Source organism: Mobula hypostoma, chromosome 23 (genome assembly GCF_963921235.1).
Source record: "Mobula hypostoma chromosome 23, sMobHyp1.1, whole genome shotgun sequence".
Taxonomy (NCBI): Eukaryota; Metazoa; Chordata; class Chondrichthyes; order Myliobatiformes; family Myliobatidae; genus Mobula; species Mobula hypostoma.
Window position 1 is genome coordinate 38,383,710 of NC_086119.1, and position 27,684 is coordinate 38,411,393.

General features: G+C 39.8%; 1 protein-coding gene across 2 annotated transcripts in view; it reads left to right on the plus strand.

Moving 5' to 3' along the window:
- The window catches only part of LOC134336725 (caspase-1-like), a 55,767-nt gene that overhangs the window by 9,120 nt on the left and 18,963 nt on the right, over nt 1-27,684 (plus strand). The window contains exons 1-5 of one of the 2 annotated variants that reach the window (XM_063031138.1): nt 5,964-6,268; nt 6,773-7,045; nt 9,492-9,607; nt 14,212-14,388; nt 22,553-22,787. In XM_063031138.1, the coding sequence (XP_062887208.1) occupies nt 6,850-7,045; nt 9,492-9,607; nt 14,212-14,388; nt 22,553-22,787 (724 nt within the window). In that variant the 5' untranslated portion in view covers nt 5,964-6,268; nt 6,773-6,849. Of the gene's footprint in view, nt 1-5,963; nt 6,269-6,772; nt 7,046-9,491; nt 9,608-14,211; nt 14,389-22,552; nt 22,788-27,684 lie in introns of those variants that run through there. The other variant, XM_063031137.1, reaches the window with a different exon arrangement.

Here is a 27,684-nt window from a genome sequence, read left to right on the forward strand (position 1 = left end):
TGGTAATGGGTGGAGACTTTAATTGTTGCTTGAATCCTTTGATGGATAGGTCTGCCCCTAATCAAATATCTCCAAACAAATCCGCTATTTTTATTAACTCCTTTTTAGTTGATTCCGGAATCTTAGATATTTGGAGGCTTTTATATCTTAATGAGAAAGAGTTCTCATTTTTTCCCATGTATATCATAGTTATTCGAGAATTGATAATTTTTTTATTGATTCTCGATTAGTTTCATCTGTTACTGCATGTGAATATGATGCAATTACTATCTCTGATCATGCACCTCTGAAACTATCAATTAAATTCACTGATGTAATTTTTAGTGCTAGACAATGGAGGTTCAATTCCGCTTTGCTTCAGGATTCAAACTTTGCCAATTTTATTAACGAACAGATTGATTCTTTCTTTTTAACTAATTATACAGATGAAATTTCCAGTGGAATATTGTGGGATACTTTTAAAGTATATATTTGTGGGCAAATTATTTCATATTCTGCTGGACTGAAAAAATGAATTAATAATGAAATGTGTACATTGGTTGATAAGATTAAAGAAATTGATAAAAAATTCTGTTGCTTCTAATCTAGAACTCTATGAAAAGAGGGTTGAACTTCAGATGCAACATAATTTGTAATTAACTTCCCCGATTGGAAATCAATTACTTAAAGCTAAGAATCAATTTTATGTACATATTTCCCCCGCCATCCGAAGGTAGAGCATCCCTATGAAACAGTTTGTAAGCTGAAATGTCGTAAAGCGAAGAAGCAATTGCCATTTATTTATATGGGAAAATTTTGTGAGCGTTCGCAAACCCAAAAATAACCTACCAAATCATGCCAAATAACACATAAAACCTAAAATAACAGTAACATATAGTAAAAGCAGGAGTGATATGATAAATACACAGCCTATAAAAAGTAGAAATACTTCTCTACAATGATTGCCTGCACAGATCTCCGTAGCGAAAATCTCACGTAAGCGCTCTCAGCAGAAAATCTCACGCAAGCTCTGTTGGCATAAACGCGCTCTCCAGTAACCTTTAAACTATGAAGCTGCCAAATCTACCAAATAACACGTAAAAATACACAGCCTATATAAAGTAGAAATGATGTATGTACAGTGTAACATCACTTACCGGAATCGGAAAGACAGCTTGTCGAGCACACTGATGATGGTGTGTTAGACTGAGTCATCGCAGGTTGGGGTGGTGCAGTGGCCCCCACCCTCCGGGCCGCCGACCCAATACATTGCTGCGAAGAACGCAGCGGTAGCCGGGAAGCATGCAGCACATCGTTAAGAAAAAAGCCAAAATAAACGTGCTAATTAATTAGGTGCTGCCTGGCACGTAAATGTCGACGCAGATCAGAGGCGATTGCCGATTGCATCGCCTCTGATCTGGGCCGACAATTATGTGCTAGGGGGTACCTAATTAATTAGCATGTTTATTTCGGCTTTTTTCTTAACGATGTGCTGCATGCTTCCCGGCTACCACTGCGTTCTTCACGAATTGGTACAGTATCTGTCCGGGGCTCGGGTGTTGGGGTAGTGGGACACAGGGGTGTCATCTCATCATTGATCAGGGCAGGCAGCTCATCTTCTCCTATGATTGCCCGCCTCGATGTCGAAGGTCGAGGTTCGTCATCTGCTTTGGCTGATGTGGAAGGCTTGCTTGACTGCTGAGCCTTGCGCATTTTTCTGTCATACAGTTGTTCGTAAGCACTCAAACCGTCCTACAAATATCCCCTAAACCTATGTACCCTTTCAAAATTAAAGTCGTACTTTATCATTGCAGCGAAAATCTCACGCAGTTGCTTCACTTTCTGCATTCGGTTTCGATTGTTATCCTTTCCTCTTCCAATTGCATCAGCTCTTCATCTATCAGTTCTTGGTCATGGGATGCCAAAACCTCTTCAACATCATCTTCGTCAACTTCCACAAGCCAAACTCACTTTGTCCTTGCTTCGTTCACCACGATTGAAAGGCTTAATTATGTCTAGTTTTACGCAAAGTGTAACACCCTTATTCTTTCAGGCTTTTCCAACACCTTAAAGCTCATCTTGCTAACGGCTGCTCAATGCAACGTGTTTAAACAATGCCATTCCGAATCCGAGGGAGAGCGGCTGCTCGGGGCGCGTGCTGCCTTTCTTCGTAACAGTGAAAACACCTTCTGAAAGCGAAAACAGGGTACTAATGTAGGTCTTTCGTAACAGTGAAAACACCTTCTGAAAGCGAAAACAGGGTACTAATGTAGGTCTTTCGTAACAGTGAGGTTTCGTAAAGCGAACTCTCGAAAAGCGGGGGACACCTGTACATGGTGATAAATCGGGTAAATTATTGGCAGACCAACTGATAGCTGCTTCGGCTAAACGTTTGATTAGTAAAGTTTCTAAACGGGATGGTACCTTGACGGTTGATCAGGATGAAATTAATAAATCTTTTTAAGAATTTTATACCTCTCTATGTCAAACGGAATTTCCTGAAGAGTCTATCATAATGCGTGAATTTTTAAGGAAATTAAACATTCCGAAATTACCACTTAATGAACACTTAGAACTAGATGCATCCATTACGGAAGATGATATTAAGAAAGCAATTTTTGCGATGGATACTGGAAAATCACCAAGTTTGGATGGATTTACAGTAGAATTTTATAATTTTTTTTCAAATTTACTTTCACCATGGCTATGCAAAATTTTTAAGGATGCCTTACTTGTAGGTAAATTACCACAATCCTTTTAAGAAGAATCCATTTCTTTAATTCCTAAAAAAGATAAAGATCTTACTGATTGTGCATCATATAGACCTATATCTTTGTTGAGTGTAGATTCCAAAATTTTTTTCTAAAATAATAGCAAATAGATTGGAAAAGGTACTGCCACAAATTAGTTCTGATGATCAGACAGGATTTATTAAAAACCATTTTTTGTATTTCAATGTTAGGAGATTAATGAACATTGTATATACTCCTTCATCTAAAATTCCAGAATGTGTTATTTCGCTTGACTCCAAAAAGGCGAATGGAAATAATATTTATTTAATGTGCTTGAGAGATTCAACTTTAGCCCAAAATTTATTTCTTGGATTGAATTAATATATCATGCACCTTTGGCTTCTGTATTTACCAAAAATCAGAGATCCCTCTTTTTTATGCTTTTCAGAGGTACTAGACAGGGTTGTCCGTTAAGTTCTTTGTTATTTGATACAGCTTTGGAACCCTTGGCAATTGCCTTTCGTGATTCACCCAATATATTTGGAATTACTCGTGGGAAGGAAACGGTAAGGTATCATTATATGCAGATGACTTGTTACTATATATCTCTAACCCAGAGAAATCCATCCCGACAGTTTTATCAGTTTAGTAGATTTTCTGGTCATAAACTAAATCTTAATAAGAGTGAGCTTTTTCCATTAAATGTGCAAGTTTCAGTTTATAGACAATTACCATTTGAATTAATTACTGATTATTTCACTTATTTGGGTGTCAAAATTACTTTAAAAAAATAAAGATCTATTTAAAGTTAACTTTCTACCTTTAATTGACCATGTTAAACTATTGTTTACTAAATGGTCCCCATTGTCCTTATCATTGATTGGTCGAATTATTGCTATTAAAATATTAAAGCATTAAAATGGAAGGATAGATTAGAAGTCTCGTCTAGGGAGGCTATTTGGGTGGAATTAAGGAATGGGAAAGGTGTAGTAACACTTATAGGGGTGTATTGTAGACCACCTAATGGGGAACGAGAATTGGAGGAGCAAATTTGTAAGGAGATAGCAGATATTTGTAGTAAGCACATGGTTGTGATTGTGGGAGATTTTAATATTCCACACATAGACTGGGAAGCCCATACTGTAAAAGGGCTGGATGGTTTGGAGTTTGTAAAATGTGTGCAGGATTATTTTTTTGCAGCAATACATAGAGGTACCAACTAGAGAAGGTTGAGGGGGAGCTTGATAGATGTATTTAAAATTATGAGGGGGATAGATAGGCTTTTTCCATTGAGAGTAGGGGAGATTCAAACAAGAGGACATGAGTTGAGAGTTAGGGGGCAAAAGTTTAGGGGTAACACAAGGGGGAACTTCTTTACTCAGAGAGTGGTGGCTGTGTGGAACGAGCTTCCAGTAGAAGTGGTAGAGGCAAGTTCGATATTGTCATTTAAAGAAAAATTGGATAGGTATATGGACAGGAAAGGAATGGAGGGTTATGGGCTGAGTGCATGTTGGTGGGACTAGGTGAGAGTAAGCGTTCAGCATGGACTAGAAGGGCCAAGATGGCCTGTTTCCAGGCTGTAATTGTTATATGGTTATAAAATGACTGTTTTACCTAAATTTCTGTATTTATTTCAAATGGTACCAATTTTTATCTCTAAATCCTTTTTGATATTATTGATTCTAAAATTTCTTCATATGTATGGCAGAATAAAAATCCTAGATTGAGTAAGAAATATCTACAGAAATCAAAAAAGGATGGTGGTTTAGTGTTGCCGAATTTTAGATTTTATTATTGGGCAATTAATATCCGATATTTAATGTTTTGGATGCAAGATTGGGATGAAATTCATTGTCCACGATGGGTGAACCTTGAGGGTGAGTCTTGTAGGAGTTCTCATTAGCTTCTATTTTAGGAGCTTCGCTCCCCTTTGCATTAACCAAACTGAATAAACAAATAATTAATCCAATAATTAAACATACAATACGAATATGGTTTTAATTTCGCAAAGTTTTTGGATTGAACAAATTTATTTTATCTAGTCCTATTATATCTAATTTTTTCTTTCAACATTCTAGAATTGATCAAGCGTTTTCCTTATGGAAAACGAGGGGAATAGCATGCTTTCGTGATTTATCCATGGATAATCGTTTCATGTCGTTTGAACAATTATCTAATAAATAGAAGTTGCCTAGTTCATATTTTTTCAGATATGTGCAGATTAGAAGTTTTTTGAACGGTATTTTACCTAATTTTCCAATATTTCATCCAACTAATATTACAGAAAAATTTTTAGGTTTAAATCCCTATCAGAAGCACTTAATAGCAGTTTTGTATGATTTAATTACAAAAATACATCTAGGTACATCTGATAAAATAAAAAATGAATGGGAAAGAGAACTTCAGGTATCTTTACCTTTAAGAAAATTCTTCAACTAGTTAATACTTCCTCAGTGTGTGCTAGACATACACTGATGCAATTTAAAATAGTCCATAGGGCTCATATGTCTAAAGATAAATTAGCTCGCTTTTACCGACATATAAATCCTGTATGTGACAGATGTAACACTGAAGTGGCCTCTCCGACACATGTGTTTTGGTCTTGCCCTCTTTTAGATAAATATTGTAAAGATATTTTTGATAATATTTCAGCAGTTTGAGTATTAATTTAAAACCTCACCCTATTATTACAATTTTTGGATTACCAGTGACAGATGTTGATTATTTATCCGTTTCAGCTTGCCTTTTGATTGCATTCGTTACACTAATAGCTAAAAGATCCATCTTACTTAAATGGAAAGATTCTGATCCTCCTACTACTTTTCAATGGTTTTCTCAAACTATATTATGTGTAAACCTGGAAAAAATAAGGTGTGGTATGGTTGATTCTTCAGTTAAATTTGAAGAAACCTGGAGACCATTTATTCAACATTTTCGAATGATGTAAGTTGTCCCTTTCAAAACCCTTTTTTTTAAATAATCTTTTGTTTATCTATGGAGGAGCGGAGTTAATGACAAATAATGTTCTTATCTGAAGAAATTGGACAACCCAGTTTTTGTTTTGTTTTTTTTTGGTTTAGGGGTTCTTTATAAAACTCTTTTTTTCATGTTCGTTCAATTATTCAGAGATTGAGAGGCCTGAATTATATATTTTACTTGAATTATGTTTGTATATGTTAACCATTATCAATGTTACACCGATCTCTTTGTATCGTTAGTATTGTTATGTATATTAATCTGTAATTTAATAAAAAGATTGAAAAAGAAAAAAGAAAGGAGATCCACTACTTTGTGTTAAGGAGAATCCAGGACAACTGGAGATCCCCATCTATTACTCTTATCTATTTTAGCAACAACTGGGATCTCAATGTTTTTCCGCAGGGGATGTTGGAGGCTGTGCAGTCTTGGGACCTGACCTCATGGGTAACCCTATCAAGAATATGAGATTCTGGATGATGTAGCCAGAGTCATTAAAACCTACAGCCTTCTCTGCCATAATATTTTCAGTCCATGAAGAAGTTCTGATTTAGTAATAATTTGTTCAGTGATACTGTAAGGTAAAAGCTTCAGTAGTATTTAAAATACTAATGTTTTCCAGTCTTATCGATTAAAGGTCTTGCTCAGAAATTCTGTAAATTAACACTGTTTGTATCTATCTAACTAACTCACCAAACTTGTACATTATCTCAACTAGTATCTTATTAATTCATACTTCTGGAGTGGCACTGTTGGCAATAATTCACCTAAAATCTAAATAACATCTGTGCCAGTAATCCTGTCCAGCAATGTTTCATTTTGTTATGTAATAAATTTGTATAAACCCTCCACTGATGTATCACAAATTTCCAGGCATTGTGTTTTGAATTTCGAACTGTAAGCAGTCACTGAGTGAATTGCACATTGCAGATTTTGCACAGTAACACATTTATTAATTACTTAGCTCATTCAGTCTGTGTAAATCTTCACTAATTGAAAGTGCATATTAAGATTATACACTTACATCTGGTATTTGAAATGACACAGAACAACAAAAAAATGAAAAGTTTGTTTTCTTATTTCAGATAAGAAGCTGAAAAAGCTGAGGACCGACCTGGTGAATGGTCTCACTAGGGGTGTCATTGCTGATCTGGTGGATGAAATGCAGGGAGAAGGAGTGATCAACACCTCTGAATGTGAAGAGATTCTCCAAGCAAATCTAACAACCAAAGACAAGGCTAGAGGTCTTATTGATACTGTGTCAAGAAAGGGACCTCGAGCCAGTGAAAAACTAATTCAGAGTCTGAATAATGCAGATAAAGAGCTGTGCAACACGCTGGGTCTTTCCCCGGTGGAAAGTAGGTGAACCAATTTTTTTAAAAATGATCATGGGATTATCAACTAAACATGAACAAAGTATTTAGAGAAGAACTGAAATAATTTCTTACTAAGTGATAATTCCATTCAAACAACAATCCCATGCGATAGGCTGTGTAGTCACAATGTTGGTGCCAAGCCTGGTAGACATGTACTCACTCTGAGTCTGGACCAGGGCCTGTCTGCTCATACCGTCAGTCCCAGACAAGGGTCTGCGTGTTTGCAGTGCCAGCTCTGGACTAAGAACTGAGTGCATGTACTATCAATCCTAGACCTGGACCTATGTGCTCAAGCCAAACCAAATGACCTGGGTCATGACCAATCATCAGACATTGTATTTTGACTTCCTAACTGTGCATAATACTAGGTGAATTCCCTATCTATGTTCCGTTTTAAGAATGGATGTATCTATATGAATGCACAGTGCTCATTTGGGTTTGTGAGAAAATAAATGTGCACATCAGTTGCAGGCATCGCAGGACAGATGATCTGCCAGGATGTTTCTTCCCCTGTATAACTGTATTTCAGGCACCTTGCTCCTCTTTGATCTGGTCTTGTTTTGTACTGAAGTTTTGTTCAATGCCCAATTTCAACCTGCCTCAAAAGTTTTTTTTAAATAAATGAACTGAACTTACATTTTAAATCTGTCTAATGCGTGTGTTTAATGTATTTCCTCATTTTATATGTTTGAGGCATTTTCATCCATCCCAAGTGTTTGGCAGCTGTCTTTAGACAAGTTTTGCTGGCAATATCTGATCTCTAAATAATCTGGAGCTGATCTGACAGTTTATTGCCATTGCGTATTCTGTTTCTTTTCAAGTAAGTTTCTGAATATTATAATCACAAAGGAAAATATTGTAAATCATTCTGACGGATCTGCGGTGAATGTAAATTACTTACGAAAAAGAAATACTTAGGATGCAGGACCAGAATTTATTGATACTTTAATCTTTTTAATAATCCCTTCAGTACATAATAAAACCATATTCTATGAAGTAATCATATATGCATTGGAGTTTTACCAGAAGAAATGTGGCAAGAAACCCAACAAATTCCAGCAGGTTATATCCCCAAACCCTTCAGTTCTTGGCCAGTCACAGGTCTTAAAACATCAAGCATCCTGTCATTACAAATTCATTGCCCAAAGAGTCCATTTCAGCAAATAATTCCTTCAGTACTAATTCTATATCAGAACTAGATTCAGCCTAACAAACTGACACTTCAAGCCTATTGACCCACCTGTATCTGTTCACTTCATCCATGCCCAACTCAGAAGCAAGTTATTCCACCATGGTGAGCCCTGCTGGTGGTGGAGGTTAACACTGCTGCCTTTACAGCTCCTGGGACCCGGGTCAATTCTGACCTTGTGTGCCTTCTGTATTGTTTGAATGTTCTCCCCATGACTTGCTGGATGTTCCGGATCCCACTCACATTCTATAGATATGCTGTTAGGTTAATTGGCTGCTGTAAGTTCATTCTTAGACAGAAGTGGCAAAGTAATCAGAGAAGAGTTGATGGACATGTGAGTGAATAAAGTTGCAGGGCTACGTGGAAGTAAGGAGAGAGGAGTGGGACTGATGGGATTGGTCCACTGAGAGCTGACTCAAGCCCAATAGACTGACTGGCTGCGAGTGTCACAAGTAAATAAACCATGGCCCATTCAGTAGCTCAACTCTAGTCTTTGAAACCTTCAGTAGACAATCTATCCAGACCCTGATCTGTGCAACGGGGTAGTAAAGTGCATCCAAGCCATAATCTGTCCTAAAGTCTGTCAACCCCAGAACCTGACTTCCCAGTGACCATAACTTGCAAGTCCAGACTCACATGGTGGTCAATCCAACCCTGCTTTGACTGGGAATCTTATCATTCTCAAGTCATACTTGTCCAACAGCTGTTACTCTGACCATGGTCCACCAAGTAATCAGACCATTACCTGCTATCTATCATTTCCAAATTATTACCAGATCAGCATTTGGGCTCTCAGGTCTGAATATTCCCAGAGCGTGACTAGCTCTGCAGTCATGTGTGTTGCATTGGATAGTGAACCTTTCCAAGGGCACTCTGGTCATCATTCTCTGCCAAGACTTGCTGCAATTGCTTGTCTTTCAGTACTCCTTCTCCCTACTGAATTAGCTTTTGGTGCACCCAGATTTTCTCTTCCTGTTCATTGGCTTTGCAATGGTTAATGGTCATTAGGATGTGAAAGGCCTTAATGTATCACTTCTCAATATGGAACAAATAAGGTTAGAAGCTTGTACAGATACACACCTTCAAGGCTCCATTGGTGAATTTCTTATTGCAGATTCTGTACTGATGCAGGACTGAAATTAGGATGTTCTGTTTGTAAGAAACTACATGCGTGCGTACAGTTGCTCCATGTTTGTAAGTTGCAGTAAAAAAAGAACCTCTTATTTCTGTGCTTTACAGACATGGCATCATCTGTCCCACCCACTCCACCAGCACTAGTGACCCCCACAACTGGTGAGTGGATAACTCCATGTGTACAGCAGCAATGTGATGAGCTTTCTCAGAGGACAAAGGAGGTACTGTACTAATGTTCTGAGCTAGTAAACTCATGCAGTCAGTGAGATACATTCAATACAAATGATTAATGTGGCTTCTGAGCATATTGAAGGATGCAATGAAAAGCACTTGGTAAAAATTTCTTTTCATATTTATGTCGATTCCCCTAGCACTATAAAATTAAAAGTATCATGTGCAACTAACTTACATGTTTGGAATGATAGACTCACATGGAAGAAGTCATTGGAACCACCTAGACTCTGCATAAAGCGGTGTCATTTCAGAACTGCCTCACAAATTTTCCTGCTTTTTTTAGGTCGGGTGCTTTTCTTACTGTGATTTGTTAATACCTTATCAAATAATGCAGAGTGTAAGTCAATAGAATTAAATATCAGCAGAAGTAATGTATTCATCAATGGAATAGAAATAAATCTGCAGCATAGAAATAAGAGGTAAAAAATAATTTGACCTTACATTGAAATAAGAAAAGTCAAATTAATTAAGGAAATGTGCAGAAAATTAAATTAATTATTTCAACATCTCCAGAAGTAATTGTCTCAAAGAGATAAGCAGGAAATCAGAGGATATTGTGTGTTTAATGTCCGTATGAATCAAACAAGGGCAAATTTATTTCTGCAGATGGTATTAGGGAGTGAACCAGAGAAGATGCCATCAGTGAATCTAGGTAATAGTGAACAGAATGTAATGCACTTAGGAGAATAGATGAGAAAAAAACACATGCAGAAAGCAGGGTAATTGGCTGGAGAAAATCTGACTTTTTGAATAAAAACTGGGAAACAAAATGCTTCAGCGGAACAGTGGGAAACAATTAAAGATTAAGCAATCAAGAGACCTGAAGAAAAATATATTCCACCAAAAAATAAGCAATAATCACTGAGGAAGCAACAAGGAGGAATACAGTATACATGTACAGTGATTATATATTTTTGCGATTTGAGGTCAACCCATTTTAACCAAGTTTGATTTTCTCATAAGAGTAATTGTACAAAATAAATTCTTTTTGACATTCCTCTTAATAAAAATAAATTGGAATACTGTATCTGCGCGGTAGATTTTTAAATTAACTAACATAAAATAAACTTCCATAAATACTGCATACATTTAAGTTTAAATAAGATAATGCTTTTTGGTCGAGTTAGGTGAGATGGAGGGGGAAGAGTGGTAGGTGATGAGACAAGGAGACAGGATTGTCTCTTTCTCCATCTGTTGATGCTTCTTTCTCAATCCTATCTTGTCTCTTCTTTGAAGACCTTATCCAAAAGTTGTTTCTTTCCCCAGCTCCTGTTATGGTTTTCAATTTGAAATAGTGATTTAAGTACTGTACTCTTCCTATCTCAAATAGACACTTGTGGCAATGTAAACTAGTTGCTCTGCTTAGCATGCTCTTTTTCTCCACAATCTATGCCCCAAGAAATAGATTATCGAGTTGAGTTGCAAACTTCCATCCAAGATAGTTCCATACTACCAACAGGCCAGTGCCAAGTTTTAGTTCTAAATTCAGCTGACACAAATCAAAGTATTTGTTCTTAGTGAGATAAAGCATAAAAAAACACAAACAAATAGGAGGAGCAGAACACTCCCCCCCCATTGAACCTGCACCAACATTCTATATGATTACTGTATCATTAATCTGAATCAGGCCTCATCCCCTATTCTGTATCAATTCCTCTAGCCTTTGCTTGATATTTTGGGGGAAAAAATATCTACTGCTTACTTAAACTCGCCCATTGACCCATCCTCCACAACCTTCAGGGATAGTGAATATTTAAGAGGCCATCACCCACTGTGTGAAGTTCCTACTTATCTCGGATTTAAATGACTGCTTCTTTATTGGCAACTGTGTCTCCTCATTTGAGATTTTTTCTCTAATGAAAACGTCTCAATGTCTACCTTATTATACCCTCTTGAGATCTTAAATGTTATAATTAAAACACCCCTCATTCTTCTGAACTCCAAATATTGTAGGTATAACTTCTTCAGCCACTCATGATAGAACAATCCTCTCACTCTACGAATTACCTCTTTTGGGCTCCCTCCTAAATTGGTATATTTCATTTAAGTAAAGGGACCAAAGCTATATTTCAAGTTTCAAAATACATTTATTCTCCAAGTATGCATATAGTATACAACTCTGAGATTCATCTTCCCTCAGGCAGCTGTGAAACAAAGAAACACTATGGAACCCATTTAAAGAAAACATCAAACGTCTAACACACAAAAAAAGCACAAATCACTCAAACAGCAAAAAGCAAGCAAATAACACCCAGAATATTAAACATCAAACCCCAGAGTCCCTGAAATGGTCTGGGAGCCACAGCTACCAAATCAGTTCAGTGTAGCGATGTCAGTGACTGCAGGCCTCGGCCACGTCAAAAAGCTTCATTCAAATCGCACAAATAGCAAAAGAAGAGTAACCGGAAACACATGGAACATGAACTGCAGAGTCCTCCAAAAAGGAGTCCACAATCACGGAGCACGTTCAGTGATGTGGACATTAAACGTCAAACCGCAAAGAGTCCCAAGCCACAAGCTGTGCTGAGGCGATCGAACCTGCACCTTCCACGGTGGCAGCGAGAGGGGAACCGGTCAAATGTGGACAGACGGCACTGAACACTCACTTGTCTTCCATTCTTGTCCTCATTGATTTCAATCTTACTTGCTGCTTTAATCACCAAGGATTAATGGTGCCGACTATGGGTTTGCGTTCCACCGTTAGGAAATGATGGCTGCACACTCCGCTCCCAACCTTGCCATATTCCCCAGGAGATAGCAAAAGCGCCAGATTGCTCAGACAGCCTAAAAGTAAATCAACAAAATGGAAATTACTGGCTGCAATCGCTCACAGTTCATGAGAAGTATATTTAAAAGAATTAAGAAGTGGAAGTAGTTTGATGAGCTGTCTGCAGGATGTCACCATCGATAGTTGGAGCAATCTTGCCTACTTTTTAGGGGTAGCCTTACCACCATCCTGTAAACCCGAGTGAACAAACTTAATAACTGGATCATTGCTTTGGTAACTAACCGACAGACTAAATGCTTGAACCGTGAAGGTTTCCGCTGTTAACTTGAGGAAGTGAACTTTGATCTTGCCTACACCAATGCAGCCACACAGTCAAAATTGGAAGGTATGCCATTCTCCAAACATTGTGCATTGTCCACAAGTACAGTTTTGTGACCTATAAGATTGATTTTTGATTCATTTTTTTCACTTTGTTGGGATGTGTATCAGCCCCTTCCATCAAATGAAAGCCCCTCCTTCATGTGTTAGGAGGATTACTCAGCTGTGAGAGAGCCCACAGCTCAGCTCAGACATCCAGTTCATATCCAGAAATAGGGAAAGTTGAGCAGGATAATAGTGTAATAACCTAGGACTCTTTAGCATCTTAGCTCTGACAAGGACAGGTATCAGGTATTATCTGACCTAAGTTGTAAAATTTTGTGCAAGTCAGGATGTTTGGCAGCAGTACAGTGCAGGCATAACAAGCTACTATAAGTTACTATATATATATATACACACACAAACAAACAAACAAACAAGCAAGCAAGCAGTGCACGAGAGGAGTAGTGATGTAGTATTCATGGTTCCTGGACTGCTCAAAATCTGATGGCACAGAGGAAGAAGCTGTCCCTAAAAGATGAGTGCGGACCTTCAGGCTCCTGTACCTCCTCCCTGCTGGTAGTAAGAGAAGAAGGCATGTTCTGGAACGGAGGATCAATGATGATGGGTGCCACCTTCTTGAGGCACTGCTTTTTGAAGATTTCCTTGATGAGGAGGAGGCCTGTGCCCATGATGGAGCTGGCCGAGTCTACAACCCTTTGCAGCCTCCGTACCAATAAGTGGTGTAACCGGTCAGAAAGCTCTCCACAGTACATCTGCAGAAATTGCTAGGGTCTTTGGTGGCATACCAAATGTCCTCAAACTCTTCATGAAGTGTAACTGTTGGCGTGCCTTTGTCATGCTTGCATCAATATGGTGAGCCCAGGATAAGTCCTCTGATGACATGCCCAGTATGTCTAGGGCCTCACATGACACTTAGAGTCAGCAACACCCAAGGCATCTTATAGTACAAATAAAATATTTAAGCCACATCCTAAGTTTGCTTTTGGGCATCATCAGTTGCTCAAATAAGGGAAAGACCAATACTGTTCTATGAATAGCTAGCTGTTACCATGGATAGTCTTTAAGTCTACATGTTTCTGTCTGTACACACTTAAAACTAGCCACACTTAAACAAACTTAGTAAAATCTTGGATACAAAATGATACAGATTCTATACAAAACTTCAATATTAAGCTGAACACTAAACATAATTTCATGCTTAAAAGACTTTAAAGGGTAATTTTAGCTTTTACGTGCATTGGCAATCTTTAAACTAGGTCATATACGGCATCACCACAAAGCTTTGGTTAAACCACAGGTTGACACTACAAACAGTTCTGGCCACTGCTTTATTCAGAAGGTGCAGTGCAAATTCACAAGTGGTACATCATTGACATGGTTATAGTAGATTGTGTGATTGAGATGAGTTAACCAATCCTACAAGTAAATTTGCACTTATTGGACAGTTATGGCCCCAAATAACATCCTTAACTTTTCTTCTAGATATACCCAGTGTTGTCAAAGAACAACAGGAAACGTCTGGCCCTAATAATTAACAATATTGAGTTTACGAATCCTAAAATGGCAAGGCGTGGTGCAGAGGTGGATGAAGAACAAATGCAGAAACTGCTGAATGGCTTTGGGTATGGAGTTGAAAGGCACAATAATTTAACAGCAGAGGTAAAGCTCTTTTATGCAACAGACAACTCAGTGCTCCCCATAAATCTCCATCTGTTTGATTGCATTCTCTAACTCAATAAGTTTTCTTTCCTCAGGGTGTCCTCTATATAACCATCTCTGATATCCTTCTCGGCTGTTTTGGATGGACTTGATGCTATTTTCTGATAAGGACTAATTATTTTATTTGTTTCTGTGCTTTATATTATGGATTCAGAAGTCAGAAGAAAAATTAACAAAGGGGAACTGACAAACTTCAGTCCCACAGAATAGCTAGAAAAAGTCTTGAATGTGAATTGCTCCACAGAATCCACATGGTCAGGACAGGTCAGCCTTGAAAGTGACGACTCTGAGATGCTCAAACACACTCGAGGCATAAGACAAAAACTGTTCCTTTCCAAGTCGATGATATGATATTTGTCTCCTCAAACACAACATAATTGATTTTATTTTTAATAAGACCATAAACCATAAGACAATGGAGCAGAATTAGGCCATTCAGCCCATTGGGTCTGCTCCACCATTCCATTATGGCTGATTTATTATCCCTTTCAATCTCATTCTCCTGTCTTCTCATTGTAAGCTTTCACAGCTGGACTAATCAAGAACCTATCAACTTCTGTGTTACACATAATCAATGAATTGTCCTCCACAGCCATTGAGGCAATGAATTCCACAGATTCACCACCCTCTAGCTAAAGAAATTCCTTGTCATCTCTGTTCTAAATGACTGTCCCTCTATTCTGAGGCTATGCCCTCTGGCCCTAGACTCAACTACTATAGGAAACATCCTACATCCATTCTGTCTAGGCCTTTCAATATTTGATAAGTTTAATGAGTTTCTCATTCTTATAAACTCCAGCGAGTACAGGCTCAGAGTCATCAAATGCTCCTCGTTTATTAACCCTTTCATTCCCAGAATCATTGTCATGAGCATCTTCTGGACTCTCTCCACATCTTAGATAAGGAGCCCAAAACTGCTCACAGTACTCCAAGTGCAGCCTGACCAATGCCTTAAAAGCCACAGCATTAAATCCTTGCTGCTATATTCTAGTCCAATCGAAATGAATGCCAACATTGCATTTGCCTTCCTTACCACTAACTTGATCTGCAAGTTAACCGTTAGGGAATCCTGCACAAGGACTTCTAAGTCCCTTTGCACCTCTGATTTTTGAATTTTCTCTCTCTTTAGGAAAGTGTTGATGCCTTTATTTCTTCTACCAAAATACAGGGCTATAAACTTCCCTACACTATATTCCATCTGCCACTTCTTTGCCCATTCTCACAATCTGTCCCAAGTCTTTCTGCAGACTCCCTGCTTCTTCAACACTACCTGCTCTTCCAACTATCTTTGTATCATTTGCAAACTTCCCACAAAGCTATAAATTCCACTATCCAAATATTGACATATTGTGAAAAGAAGCGGTCCCAATACCAATGCCTGCGGAACACCACTAGTGACCGGCAGCCTACCAGAAAAGGCCACCTTTATCCCACTTTTTGCCACCTGCCAGTCAGCCAATCTTATATTCATGCTAGTATCTTTCCTGTAATACCATGGCTGTTACCTTATTAAACAGCCTCATGTGTGGACAATGTTAAAGGCCTTCTGAAAATGCAAGTTTAACAATATCCACTGACTCTCCTTTGTCTGTCCTGCCTATTATTTCCTCAAAAAATCTCAACAGATTTGTCAGGTAGATTTCCCCTTAAGGAAGCCATGGTGACTTTGGCCTATTTTATTATGTGCCTCCAGGTAGCCCCAAGCGTCTTCCTTAATAATGGACTCCAAAGTCTTCCCACCCACAGAAGTCATGCTAACTGGCCTATAATCTTGTTTTCTGCATCCCTCTCTTCTTAAAGAGTGGAATGACATTTGCAATTTTACATTCCTCCAGAGCTATTCCAGAATCTGGTGATTCTTAAAAATACATTACTGCTGCCTCCATAATTTCTTCAACAACCTCTTTCAGAACGTGGTGTGTAGTTCAGCTGGTTCTACCTTCAAACCTTTCAGCTTCCAAAGTACCTTCTGCTTAGTAATAGTAACTACACTCACTTCTGCCTCCTGACACTCTTGAATTTCTGGTGTACTGAATGAATCCACAGTGAAGAATAATGTAAAATACTTTGTCCAAAATTTCTTTTTTCCCCCTTTATTACCTCTACAGTGTCATTTTTCAGTGGTCTGATACCCACTCTCTCCTCCCTTTTACTCTATATATCTGAAAAATCTTTTGGTATCCGTTTTAATATTATTGGCTAGCATACCTTCATATTTCTCTTCTTATGACTTTTTAGTTGCATTTTGCTTTTTAAAAGCTGCTCGATCCTCTATCTTCCCACTATTGTTTGCTATATTATATGCCTTCTCTTTTGCTCTCATGCTGTCTTTGACTTCCCTGATCAGCCACGGTTGCCTTGTCCTCCCTTTAAAATACTTACTCATCTTTAGGATGTATCTGTCCCATGCCTTCTAAATTACCCCCAGAAATGCCAGCTCCACTCTCATGCCTCTGTAAATCCCTTTATTTCACTGGATTACTGATACATCTGACTCTCTCTCAAACTGCGGGATGAATCCTATCATATTATGATTACTGTCTCCAAAGGGTTCTTTTACCGTAAGCTCCCTAATCAAATCGTTTTCATTACACCACACCTGATCCAGATTTGCCTTTCCCTTACTGGGCTCAACCACAAGCTGTTCTGAAGAGCCATCTCATAGGCATTCTACAAATTCCCTCAGTACCAGCCCGATTTTCCCAATCTACCTGTGTATTAAAATCCACCAACACTATCATAACATTGCACTAATTACATACCTTATCTATCTCCCATTGTAATTTGTAACCCACATCCTGGCTACTATTCAGAAGCCTGTGTATAACTCCCATCAGGGTCTTTTTACCCTTGCAACTTCTTAACTCTACCCACAAGGATACTACATCTTCCAATCCTGTGTCACCCCTTTCTAAGGATTTGATTTCACTTTTTACCAGTAAAGCCGCCCTTCACCCCGCTCCCCTTATCTGCCTATCTGTTCGATACAATGAGTATCCTTAGATGTTAAGGTCGCAGTATGAACTTCTTTCAGCCATGACTGATGCCCACAACATCATTATTACCAGTCTCCAACTGCTGTACAAGATCATCTACCTTATTCCGTATACTGCATACATTCAAATAATACACCTTCAATCCTGCTTTCATCAATCTTTTTGATGTTTCTTCCCGTTACATTTCAACTCATCTCACTGACTGCAGTTTTTCCTTATCATCTGCCTGTCCTTCCTCACAATCTCACTACCACTGCACAGCATCTACACTGCCCCATCCTCAACCCTAACACTCTGATTTTCTACCTAGCGCATGGCACTGGCAGCAATCCAGAGATTAGTACCTGGAGGTCCTGCTTTTCAGCTTTTTATGTAATTCCATGTATTCTCTCTGCAGGGCCCTCCCTTTTCCTTCCTAGGTCATTGACACCAATATGTACCACGACTTAGAAACATAGAAACATAGAAAACCTACGGCATAATACAGGAACTTCGACCCACAATGTTGTGCCGAACATGTCCCTACCTTAGAAATTACTAGGCTTACCCATAGCCCTCTATTTTTCTAAGCTCCATGTACCTGTCCAAAAGTCTCTTAAAAGACCCTATCATATCCACCACCGTTGCTGGTAGCCCATTCCACGCACTCACCGCTCTCTGAGTGAAAAACATACCCCTGACATCTCCTCTGTACCTACTCCCCAGCACCTTAAACCTGTGTCCTCTTGTGGCAACCATTACAGCCCTGGGAAAAAGCCTCTGACTACCCACACGATCAATGCCTCTCATCATCTTATACACCTCTATCAGGTCACCTCTCATCCTCCGTCGCTCCAAGGAGAAAAGGCCGAGTTCACTCAAACTATCCTCATAAGGTATGCTCCCCACTCCAGGCAACATCCTTATAAATCACCCTTTCTATGGCTTCCACAGCCTTCCTGTAGTGAGGCAACCAGAGCTGAGCACAGTACTCCAAGTGGGGTCTGACCAGCTGCAACATTACCTCTCGGCACCTAAATTCAGTTCCTCGATTAATGAGGGCCAATACACCATATGCGTTCTTAACCACAGTGTCAACCTGTGCAGCTGCTTTGAGTGTCCTATGGACTCGGACCCCAAGAACTCTTTGATCCTCCACACTGCCAAGAGTCTTACCATTAATACTATATTCTGCTATCATATTTGACCTACCAAAATGAACCACTTCACACTTATCTGGGTTGAACTCCATCTGCCACTTCTCAGCCCAGTTTTGCATCCTATCAATGTTCCGCTGTAACCTCTGACAACCCTCCACACTATCCACAACACCTCCATCCTTCGTATAATCAGCAAACTTAGTAACCCATCCCTCCACTTCCTCATCCAGGTCATTTATAAAAATCACAAAGAGTAAGGGTCCCAGAACAGATCCCTGAGGCACACCACTGGTCACTGTCCTCCATGCATAATATGACCTGTCTACAACCACTCAGTTCTGGATCCACAAAGCAATGTCCCCTTGGATCCCATGCCTCCTTACTTTCTCAATAAACCTTGCATGAGGTACCTTATCAAATGCCTTGCTGAAATCCATATACACTACATCTACTGCTCTTCCTTCATCAATGTGTTTAGTCACATCCTCAAAAAATTCAGTCAGGCTCACAAGGCACGACCTGGCCTTGACAAAGCCATGCTGACTATTCCTAATCATATTATAGCTCTCCAAATGTTCATAAATCCTGCGTCTCAGGATCTTCTCCATCAACTTACCAACCACTGAAGTAAGATTCACTGGTGTATAATTTCCTCTATCTCTACTCCCTTTCTTGAATAAAAGAACAACATCCACAACCCCCAATCCTCCAGAACCTCTCCCATCCCCATTGATGATTCAAAGATCAATGCCAGAGGCTCAGCAATCTCCTCCCTCGCCTCCCACAGTAGCCTGGGGTACATCTCATCCGGTCCTGGTGACTTATCTAACTTGATGCTTTCTAAAAGCTCCAGCATCTCCTCTTTCTTAATATCTACATGCTCAAGCTTTTCAGTCTGCTGCAAGTCAGCACTACAATCACCAAGATCCTTTTCCACAGTGAATACTGAAGTAAAGTATTCATTAAGTATCTCTGCTATTTCCTCTGGTTCCATACACACTTTCTCACTGTCACACTTGATAGGTCCTATTCTTTCATGTCTTATCCTCTTGCTCTTCACATACTTGTAGAATGCCTTGGGGTTTTCCTTAATCCTGTCTGCCAAGACCTTCTCATGGCTCCTTCTGACTCTCCTAATTTCCTTTTTAAGCTCCATTCTGTTGGCCTTATAATATTCTAGATCTCTAACATTACCTAGCTCTCTGAACCTTTTGTAAGCTTTTCTTTTTGGCTAGATTTATTACAGCCTTTGTACACCACTGTTCCTGTACCCTACCATAACTTCCCTGTCTCATTGGAATGTACCTATGCAGAACTTCACACAAATATCCCCTGAACATTTGCCACATTTCTTCCCTAAGAACATCTGTTTCCAATTTAAGCTTCCAATTTCCTGCCTGATAGCCTCGTAATTCCCCTTACTCCAATTAAACACTTTTCTAACTTGTCTGTTCCTATCTCTCTCCAATGCTGTTGTAAAGGAGATAGAATTATGATGACTATCTCCAAAATCTCCAAAATTCTCTCCCACTGAGAGATCTGACACCTGACCAGGTTCATTTCCCAATACCAAATCAAGTACAGTCTCTCCCCTTGTAGGCTTATCTACATATTGTGTCAAGAAACCTTCCTGAACACACCTAACAAACTCCACCCCATCTAAATCACTTGCTCAAGGGGGATGCCAATTGATATTTGGGAAATTAAAATCTCCCATCACGACAACTCTGTTATTATTACACCTTTCCAGGATCTGTTTACTTATCTGCTCCTCGATATCCCTGTTATTATCAAGCGGCCTATAAAAAACACTTAGTAGAGTTATTGACCACTTCCTGTTTCTAACTTCCACCCACAGAGACTCCCGTAGGCAATCGCTCCATGTCATCCACCTTTTCTGCAGCCGTGACACTCTCTAATCAACAGTGCCACGCCCCCACCTCTTTTGCCTCCCTCCCTGTCCTTTCTGCAACATCTAAAACCCAGCACTTGAAGTAACTATTCCTGTCCCTGAGCCATCCAAGTCTCTGTAATGGCCACCACATCATAGCTCCAAGTACTGATCCAACACGCTAAGCTCATCTGCTTTGTTCACAATAGTTCTTGCATTAAAATAGACACATCTCAAGCCATCCGTCTGAGAGCGACTTCTGACTGCTCACCCTCCCCCTCTTAGAATGTTGAGGACCTGATGAAAGACATCCTTGGCCCTGGCACCTGGGAGACAAAATGTCATCTGGGTTTCTATTTCATGTCCAGAGAATCTCCTGTCTGTTCCTCTAACTATGGAATCCCCTATCACTACTGTACTCCTCTTCTCCCTCCAACCCTTCTGAGCCTCAGAGCCAGACTCAGTGCCAGAACCTGGTTGATGCAGCTTCCCCTAATATCGAATATCATAATAGAAAGTTAATGTACAAAGGCAACTTGTGGTTCAAGTCCACAGCTCCATTAAAGTGTCTGCAGAGGTTCATAGAATGGTAAATATGATGTATGGCATGCTTGCTTATATTAGTTGAGGAAATGTTCAAGAGTAGAGAAGTTGCACCTTTATAGACCAATTATCTGAAGTGTGTATTCAGTTATAGTTGCTCCATTATAAGAAGGCTGTTGAGGTTTTGGAGAGAATAAAGAAGATGTTTACCTAGATGCTGCCTGGATTAGAAGGCATATTCTATAAGAAGAGGTTGGTTTGAGATGTTTTTTCTGGAGTGGCAGAAGTTGAGAGATTTGATTATCATCTGATCTGATTTATAAGATTATGAGAGTCATTGATAGATTTGACAGCAAGTGTGTTTTTCCCAGGATTGAAATGTCTAATACCAGATGACATGCATGTCAGGTGGGAAGGTGTAAGTACAAAGGAGATGTGAAGGGTAAGTGTTTTACATGGAGAATGGCAGGTGCCTGGATTATGCTGCCTGGGGTGGTGGTGAAGAGAAGACAACAGAGGCATTTAAGAATCTCTTAGATAGCCATGTGAGTGTGCAGGAGATGAAAGGATCTGGACATTGTGAGGGCAGAAGGGATTAGTTTTGTTAGGCATTTGATTACTAACTTAATTAGCTCGACACAAGTTATGGTCCAAAGTGCCTGTTTCTGTTCTGTACTGTTCTATGTTCAATGCGCTTTGTTCTAATAGATAGTTAACTCAAATCTTGAGGCATCACCTTTTGAAAAAGTCCTCGATGGTGGGGCGGCTAGTGCCTATGATGGATCTGGCTGAGTTTTCAACCCCCTGTAGCTTTTTATGAATCCTGTGAGCCCATGTATATCTGCGAACAGTATTCCTCGAGAACATTCGAGAATTTCTAGACTTTGTTTGCGGTGTAGCACAATTAACCCTTGCTGAATAAACTTGTACATTCCAGTTGATTCTTTTTGAAGGTTGGTGACATTTTGAAGTATTAAACTATGCAGCATTAAATATTATCTCCAGGATATGGAGAAAATATAATACATTCTATAGACTTCCTGATCTCACACAATACTGAATTGGATTACAGCGTCACTTCCCTCACTAAACACATTTATGGAGTTCCATAGTATCAGATGATTTGACATTATAATTTGTGTTATATAGCCATTTTATAACATGAATGGATCATTGGATGTTAAGTAATGCTTTATTAATAATCACAAGAGAGTCTGCAGATGGTGGAAATCTAGAGCAACACACACAAATTGCTGGAGGAACTCAGCAAGTTAGGCAGCATCTATGGAAATGAATGAACGGGCAATATTTCAGGCCGAGAGCCTTCTTCTAGGCCTTGGCCCGAAACATTGACTGTTCAATCAATTCCGTAGATGCTGCCTGACCTGCTGAGTTCCTCCAGCATTTTGCGTGTGTTGCTATTAATCATGTTCTTGTTAAGTACCAACCTTTTATTTTATTAAATGGACTAAGTAGATTTCAGAAATGAATCAGCTCTGTTCAAAAATACTGATATACCAAAAATTATGTTTCAGGAGATGAAGAAAGCACTGACTGAATTTTCAAATCGAGAGGAGCACATGCAGTCGGACAGCACCTTTGTAGTTTTAATGTCCCATGGACTCCGGGATAAAATCTGTGGCAAACTTCACAGTGACAGCAAGGAGGATACTTTTCACATTGACCAAATTTTCGATATTTTAAACAACAAGAACTGCAAAGGACTGAGAGGAAAGCCAAAGGTCATCATCATCCAGGCCTGTCGTGGAGGTGAGTGCTCTTTGAAAACTCTTCTTACAAACCAGCTCAGCGCAGGCATATTATAGACAACAAATTACAACAGGGATTCTAGAAATAATGTTTAGCAGAAAATGGGTTCTAAAAGAAAATAGCAGCCCTTTGTAAAATATATAAAATAAATCCTTGGAAGAGATTTTGCTCTGTTCATGTGTATCGAATGTCTACTGTAATCCCGTGCACTAAAATCAATGGACTCAAATGTGCAGGAGACTTCCACAAGAATTTAGTGGCCAGATACTTAATCTTTTTTTTTAAATATATAGGGAATAACAGGTACTGTATATATTAGAAAGAAATTGGTCTTCCTTTTCTTTGAGAGTAATGTTTGCTTGTTGTAGGAATTGTAATAGAGATGCTTTTATAGGAAATACTGTATATATACATTCCAAGAATAATATCCTGCACATATATTTTGAAAAATAGTAGATGAAGGAATTATTTGTTCATGAGGGGAAAACAATGCTATTGTAAGAGTCACTGGTTCAAGAGTCAGGGTTGTGTGTGCATTACCATAACTTCAGTTTGCCTGCAGCTAATATACAGTACCCGAGTCCGCCAGATTTATCGTGCTTTTCAGACACAATCACCTTACTCCCACTTTGACTAGTATTGTGGAGTGTCCTCGTCTGACAGAGATCCACAGTGGAACATGCAACGGGCCCACAAGGAGTCTCTCTGACGTCTGGATGTAGCATTGAAAGTTCTGGTGAAGCAGTCCAGTGGAGATGGTTTCACTCCCCTAATCCTCTTTCCAGCTTTTGCATTGTTATGTCTTACCTTGTCCCAGATCTTGTACCCAATCCATCCCCATGCCCATGCCCATGACTAACCCTGCCCTTGCTCTTATGCCTCCATAAAAGGACTAGAAAGGTTTGGTCGCACGCCACTTACTTTTCCTAGGTAAAAGCCAAAGGATTTTCCTAGAATAGAACTTATCCCAGAAAATCGCCCAATGTTTTTCAAAAGTCCTGCTCTCAATTCACTTACACATTAACTGGAAATAAGAAAAACGTGTAATTAGGATGTCAGGTAGGTGGAGTGCATAGGTCCTGCCTGTGGGAGCTGAAGGAGACCTAAGCAAATACATCTGCACTGAATATCTGCACCTAGAGGATATTCAGTACAGATTCAAGTTGCCGTCCAACAGGCACAAGGTCCATGCGCCCATGCAAATCAGAACAAAATCTACAGGGAGGAAGGTGAGTGGGATCATGGCACTGTGGTACAAGTAGGGCAGGAATTAAAAGAAACATTTAGTGTTAAGGGGCAGTATGGTCAGGTGGATAGATATTTGCCTACAAGTTGAATGACACAATGCTGCAGATTATAGGATCCTGCTGACAGGATGATAGAAGCAAAACATATCATCACATTCAAAAGTGCTAGATATACAGTGAGAGAGCTACAAGTGCTGGGGTTTAAGCTGGGTTGCAATTTCTCAACTGGTATGAGCAAGACAGGCAAATGGCCTCTTTTGCAGTTATAAATGTTGGTTGTGATAACGTGGTGAGAACAGTATTTGGAACTAAACTTCGTCCAGAAATGCAATAAGTAGTATCACTATGGGTAGAGATACAAGATAAGAAGGGTTAAATGCGCAACTGAGTATAGTTTTATGACCTGCTTAACAATATTAATCTAAAGGGATTTCAGCAGAAGTAGAAAAAATATTGTGGGGGACTTTAACCTAATACAGGTTGGATGAATCATTTTCAAAGAAATAGTTTGGGGGACGGTTCACGGAATGCATTTAGAACAGCCTGTTGGAGCAGAACATCATTGAATTAATTGGGAAAGGTTGTGCATGTGGTTTATACAATAACTATCCTTTGAGTTAATCCTTGGTCCCAGATGTGTGGGAAAACCAATTAAGGCTGACAGGGCAGTATAGTCAAGAACTCTTTCTCAGTTTTTCAACAAATGAAATAATACCAACACTACTAATAACATTTTAAATGAAAGTACCAAGGGAATGATACAAAATATTTCACTAAATACTATAGTACTCGAATAAGATCATAAGACTTCTGTGTTCTGTATTTTACTTTAACCCTTTAACTGCAGCTCCTGGAATCAATCAATCAATCAATCAATCTCTCTCTCTCTCTCTCTCTCTCTCTCTCCCTCTCCCTCTCCCTCTCCCTCTCCCTCTCCCTCTCCCTCTCCCTCTCCCTCTCCCTCTCCCTTTCTCTCCCTCTCTCCCTCCCTCTACCCCCCACCCCTCACCTGATGTAGACAATTCTATTTGGAGTTCCTTGCATGCTGGGGATCCTTGTAAATTGCTTCTCCTTTTATAATAAAAATCACATCCCCCACAATTTGAGTGACACAACTTCCCTTTTAATTAAACCATCTCCATCCTCAGTAGCTACATTTTATGTCAGAGAAATGTATACAATAAAAATCCTGTTATCCACTGTACAAATTTTCTATGCCCATCAATTGCACATCACATATGCTTCGTTGGAAAAAAGTCTTGAGTTCACCAGCAGTCTAAAACCTGTTGAAAGATATTTCCTGTGATGTTTACCTTCACAAACATCTGTTGAGGACACATCTAAATTAAGCCACACACATAAAAGTTCTGGTGAACGCAGCAGGCCAGGCAGCATCTCTAGGAAAAGGTACAGTCGACATTTCGGGCCGAGACCCTTCATCAGGACTAACTGAAAGAAGAGATAGTAAGAGATTTGAAAGTGGGAGGGGGAGGGGGGGATCCAAAATGATGGGAGAAGACAGGAGGGGGAGGGATGGAGCCAACAGCTGGACAGGTGATTGGCTAAAGAGATATGGGAGGATCATGGGACAGGAGGCCCAGGGAGAAGGAAAGGGAGGGGGGGAACCCAGAGGATGGGCAAGGAGTATAGTGAGAGGGACAGAGGGAGAAAAAGGAGAGAGAGAGAAAGAATGGTGTATATAAATAAATAATGGATGGGGTACCAGGGGGAGGTGGGGCATTAGCAGAAGTTAGAGAAGTCAATGTTCATGCCATCAGGTTGGAGGCTACCCAGATGGGATATAAGGTGTTGTTCCTCCAACCTGAGTGTGGCTTCATCTTGACAGAAGAGGAGGCCGTGGATAGACATATCAGAATGGGAATGGGACGTGGAATTAAAATGTGTAGCCACTGGGAGATCTCCCCCTCCCCCTCCCACTTTCAAATCTCTTACTAGCTCTTCTTTCAGTTAGTCCTGACGAAGGGTCTCGGACCAAAACGTCGACTGTACCTCTTCCTAGAGATGCTGCCTGGCCTGCTGCGTTCACCAGCAACTTTTATGTGTGTTGCTTGAAATTCCAGCATCTGCAGATTTCCTCATGTTTGTGTTTCTAAATTAAGCCAGCTTGTTACTTATGCATTTGTTTGCAGTAACTAATACATCAGAGCTTCCTTACATAAGACAAAGGAGCAGAATTAGGCCATTCAGCCCATTGAGTCTGCTCCGCCATTCCATCATGGCTGATCCTGGATCCCACTCAACCCCATACACCTGCTTTCTCGCCATATCCTTTGATGCCCTGACCGAGCAGGAAACTATCAACTTCCATCTTAAGTATACCCACGGACTTGGCCTCCACCGCAGTCTGTGGCAGAGCATTCCACAGATTTACTACACACTGGCTAAAAAAAAATTCCTCTTTACTTCTGTTCTAAAGGGTTGCCCCTCAATTTTGAGGCTGTGTCCTCTCGTTCTGCATACCCCCACTACAGGAAACATCCTCTCCACATCCACCCTATCTAGTCCTTTCGACATTCGGTAGGTTTCAGTGAGATCCTCCCGCATTCTTCTGAATTCCAGTGAGTACAGGCCCAAAGCTGCCAAACACTCCTCATATGTTAACTCCTTCAGTCCCGGAATCATCCTTGTGAACCTCCTCTGGACTCTCTCCAACGACAACACATCCTTTCTGAGAGATGGGGTCCAAAACTGTAGACAGTACTTCAAGTGTGGCCTGACTAGTATCTTATAAAGGCTCGGCATTATCTCCTTGCTTTTATATTCTGTTCCCCTTGAAATAAATGCCAACATTGCATTTGCCTTCTTTACCACCGACTGAACCTGTAAATTAACTTTTTGGGAGTCTTGCACGAGGACTCCTAAGTCTCTCTGCACATCTGGAGTTTGAACCTTCTCCCCATTAGATAAAAGTCTGCACTATTATTCCTTTTACCAAAATGCATTTTCATACATTTCTCACACTGTATTCCATCTGCCACTTTTTTGCCCATTCTTCCTATTTGTCTAGGTCCTGCTGCAATTACATTGCTTCCTCAGCACTACCTACCCCTCTACCTATCTTCGTATCATCTGCAAATTTGCCACAAAGCCGTCAATTCCATTATCTAAATCATTGCCAAATAATGTTTTACATGTTTGCAGCTTACTGAAAGCTTTAGTATAGACATCTGTACAGACATGCAATATAGCTCTCCACATTATTGTGAAATTGTAAGCTTAATTTTTCAATCAAGCTTTGTTTCACCATGAGCTATGTAATCTTATTGAGGATATCTGATTGCAGTGAACTAATGATAAGCTAAGAGATTATGCACTCAGTGGCCACTTTATTAGGTCCAGCTGTACATCTGCTCAGTAATGCAAATATCTAAGCAGCCAATCATGTGGCTGCAACTCGATGCATAAAAACATGCAGACATGATCAAGAAGTTCAGTTGTTGTTCAGACCAAACAACAGAATGGGAAGAAATGTAATGTAATTGCTTTTGATTGCGGAATGTTTGTTGGTGCCAGATGGGGTGGTTTGAGTATTTCAGAAACTACTGAGGTTTAGTTGTTGTTCAGACTAAACATCAGAATGGGGAACCAGGCAGCATCTATAGAAAACAGTACACATTTGACATTTTGGG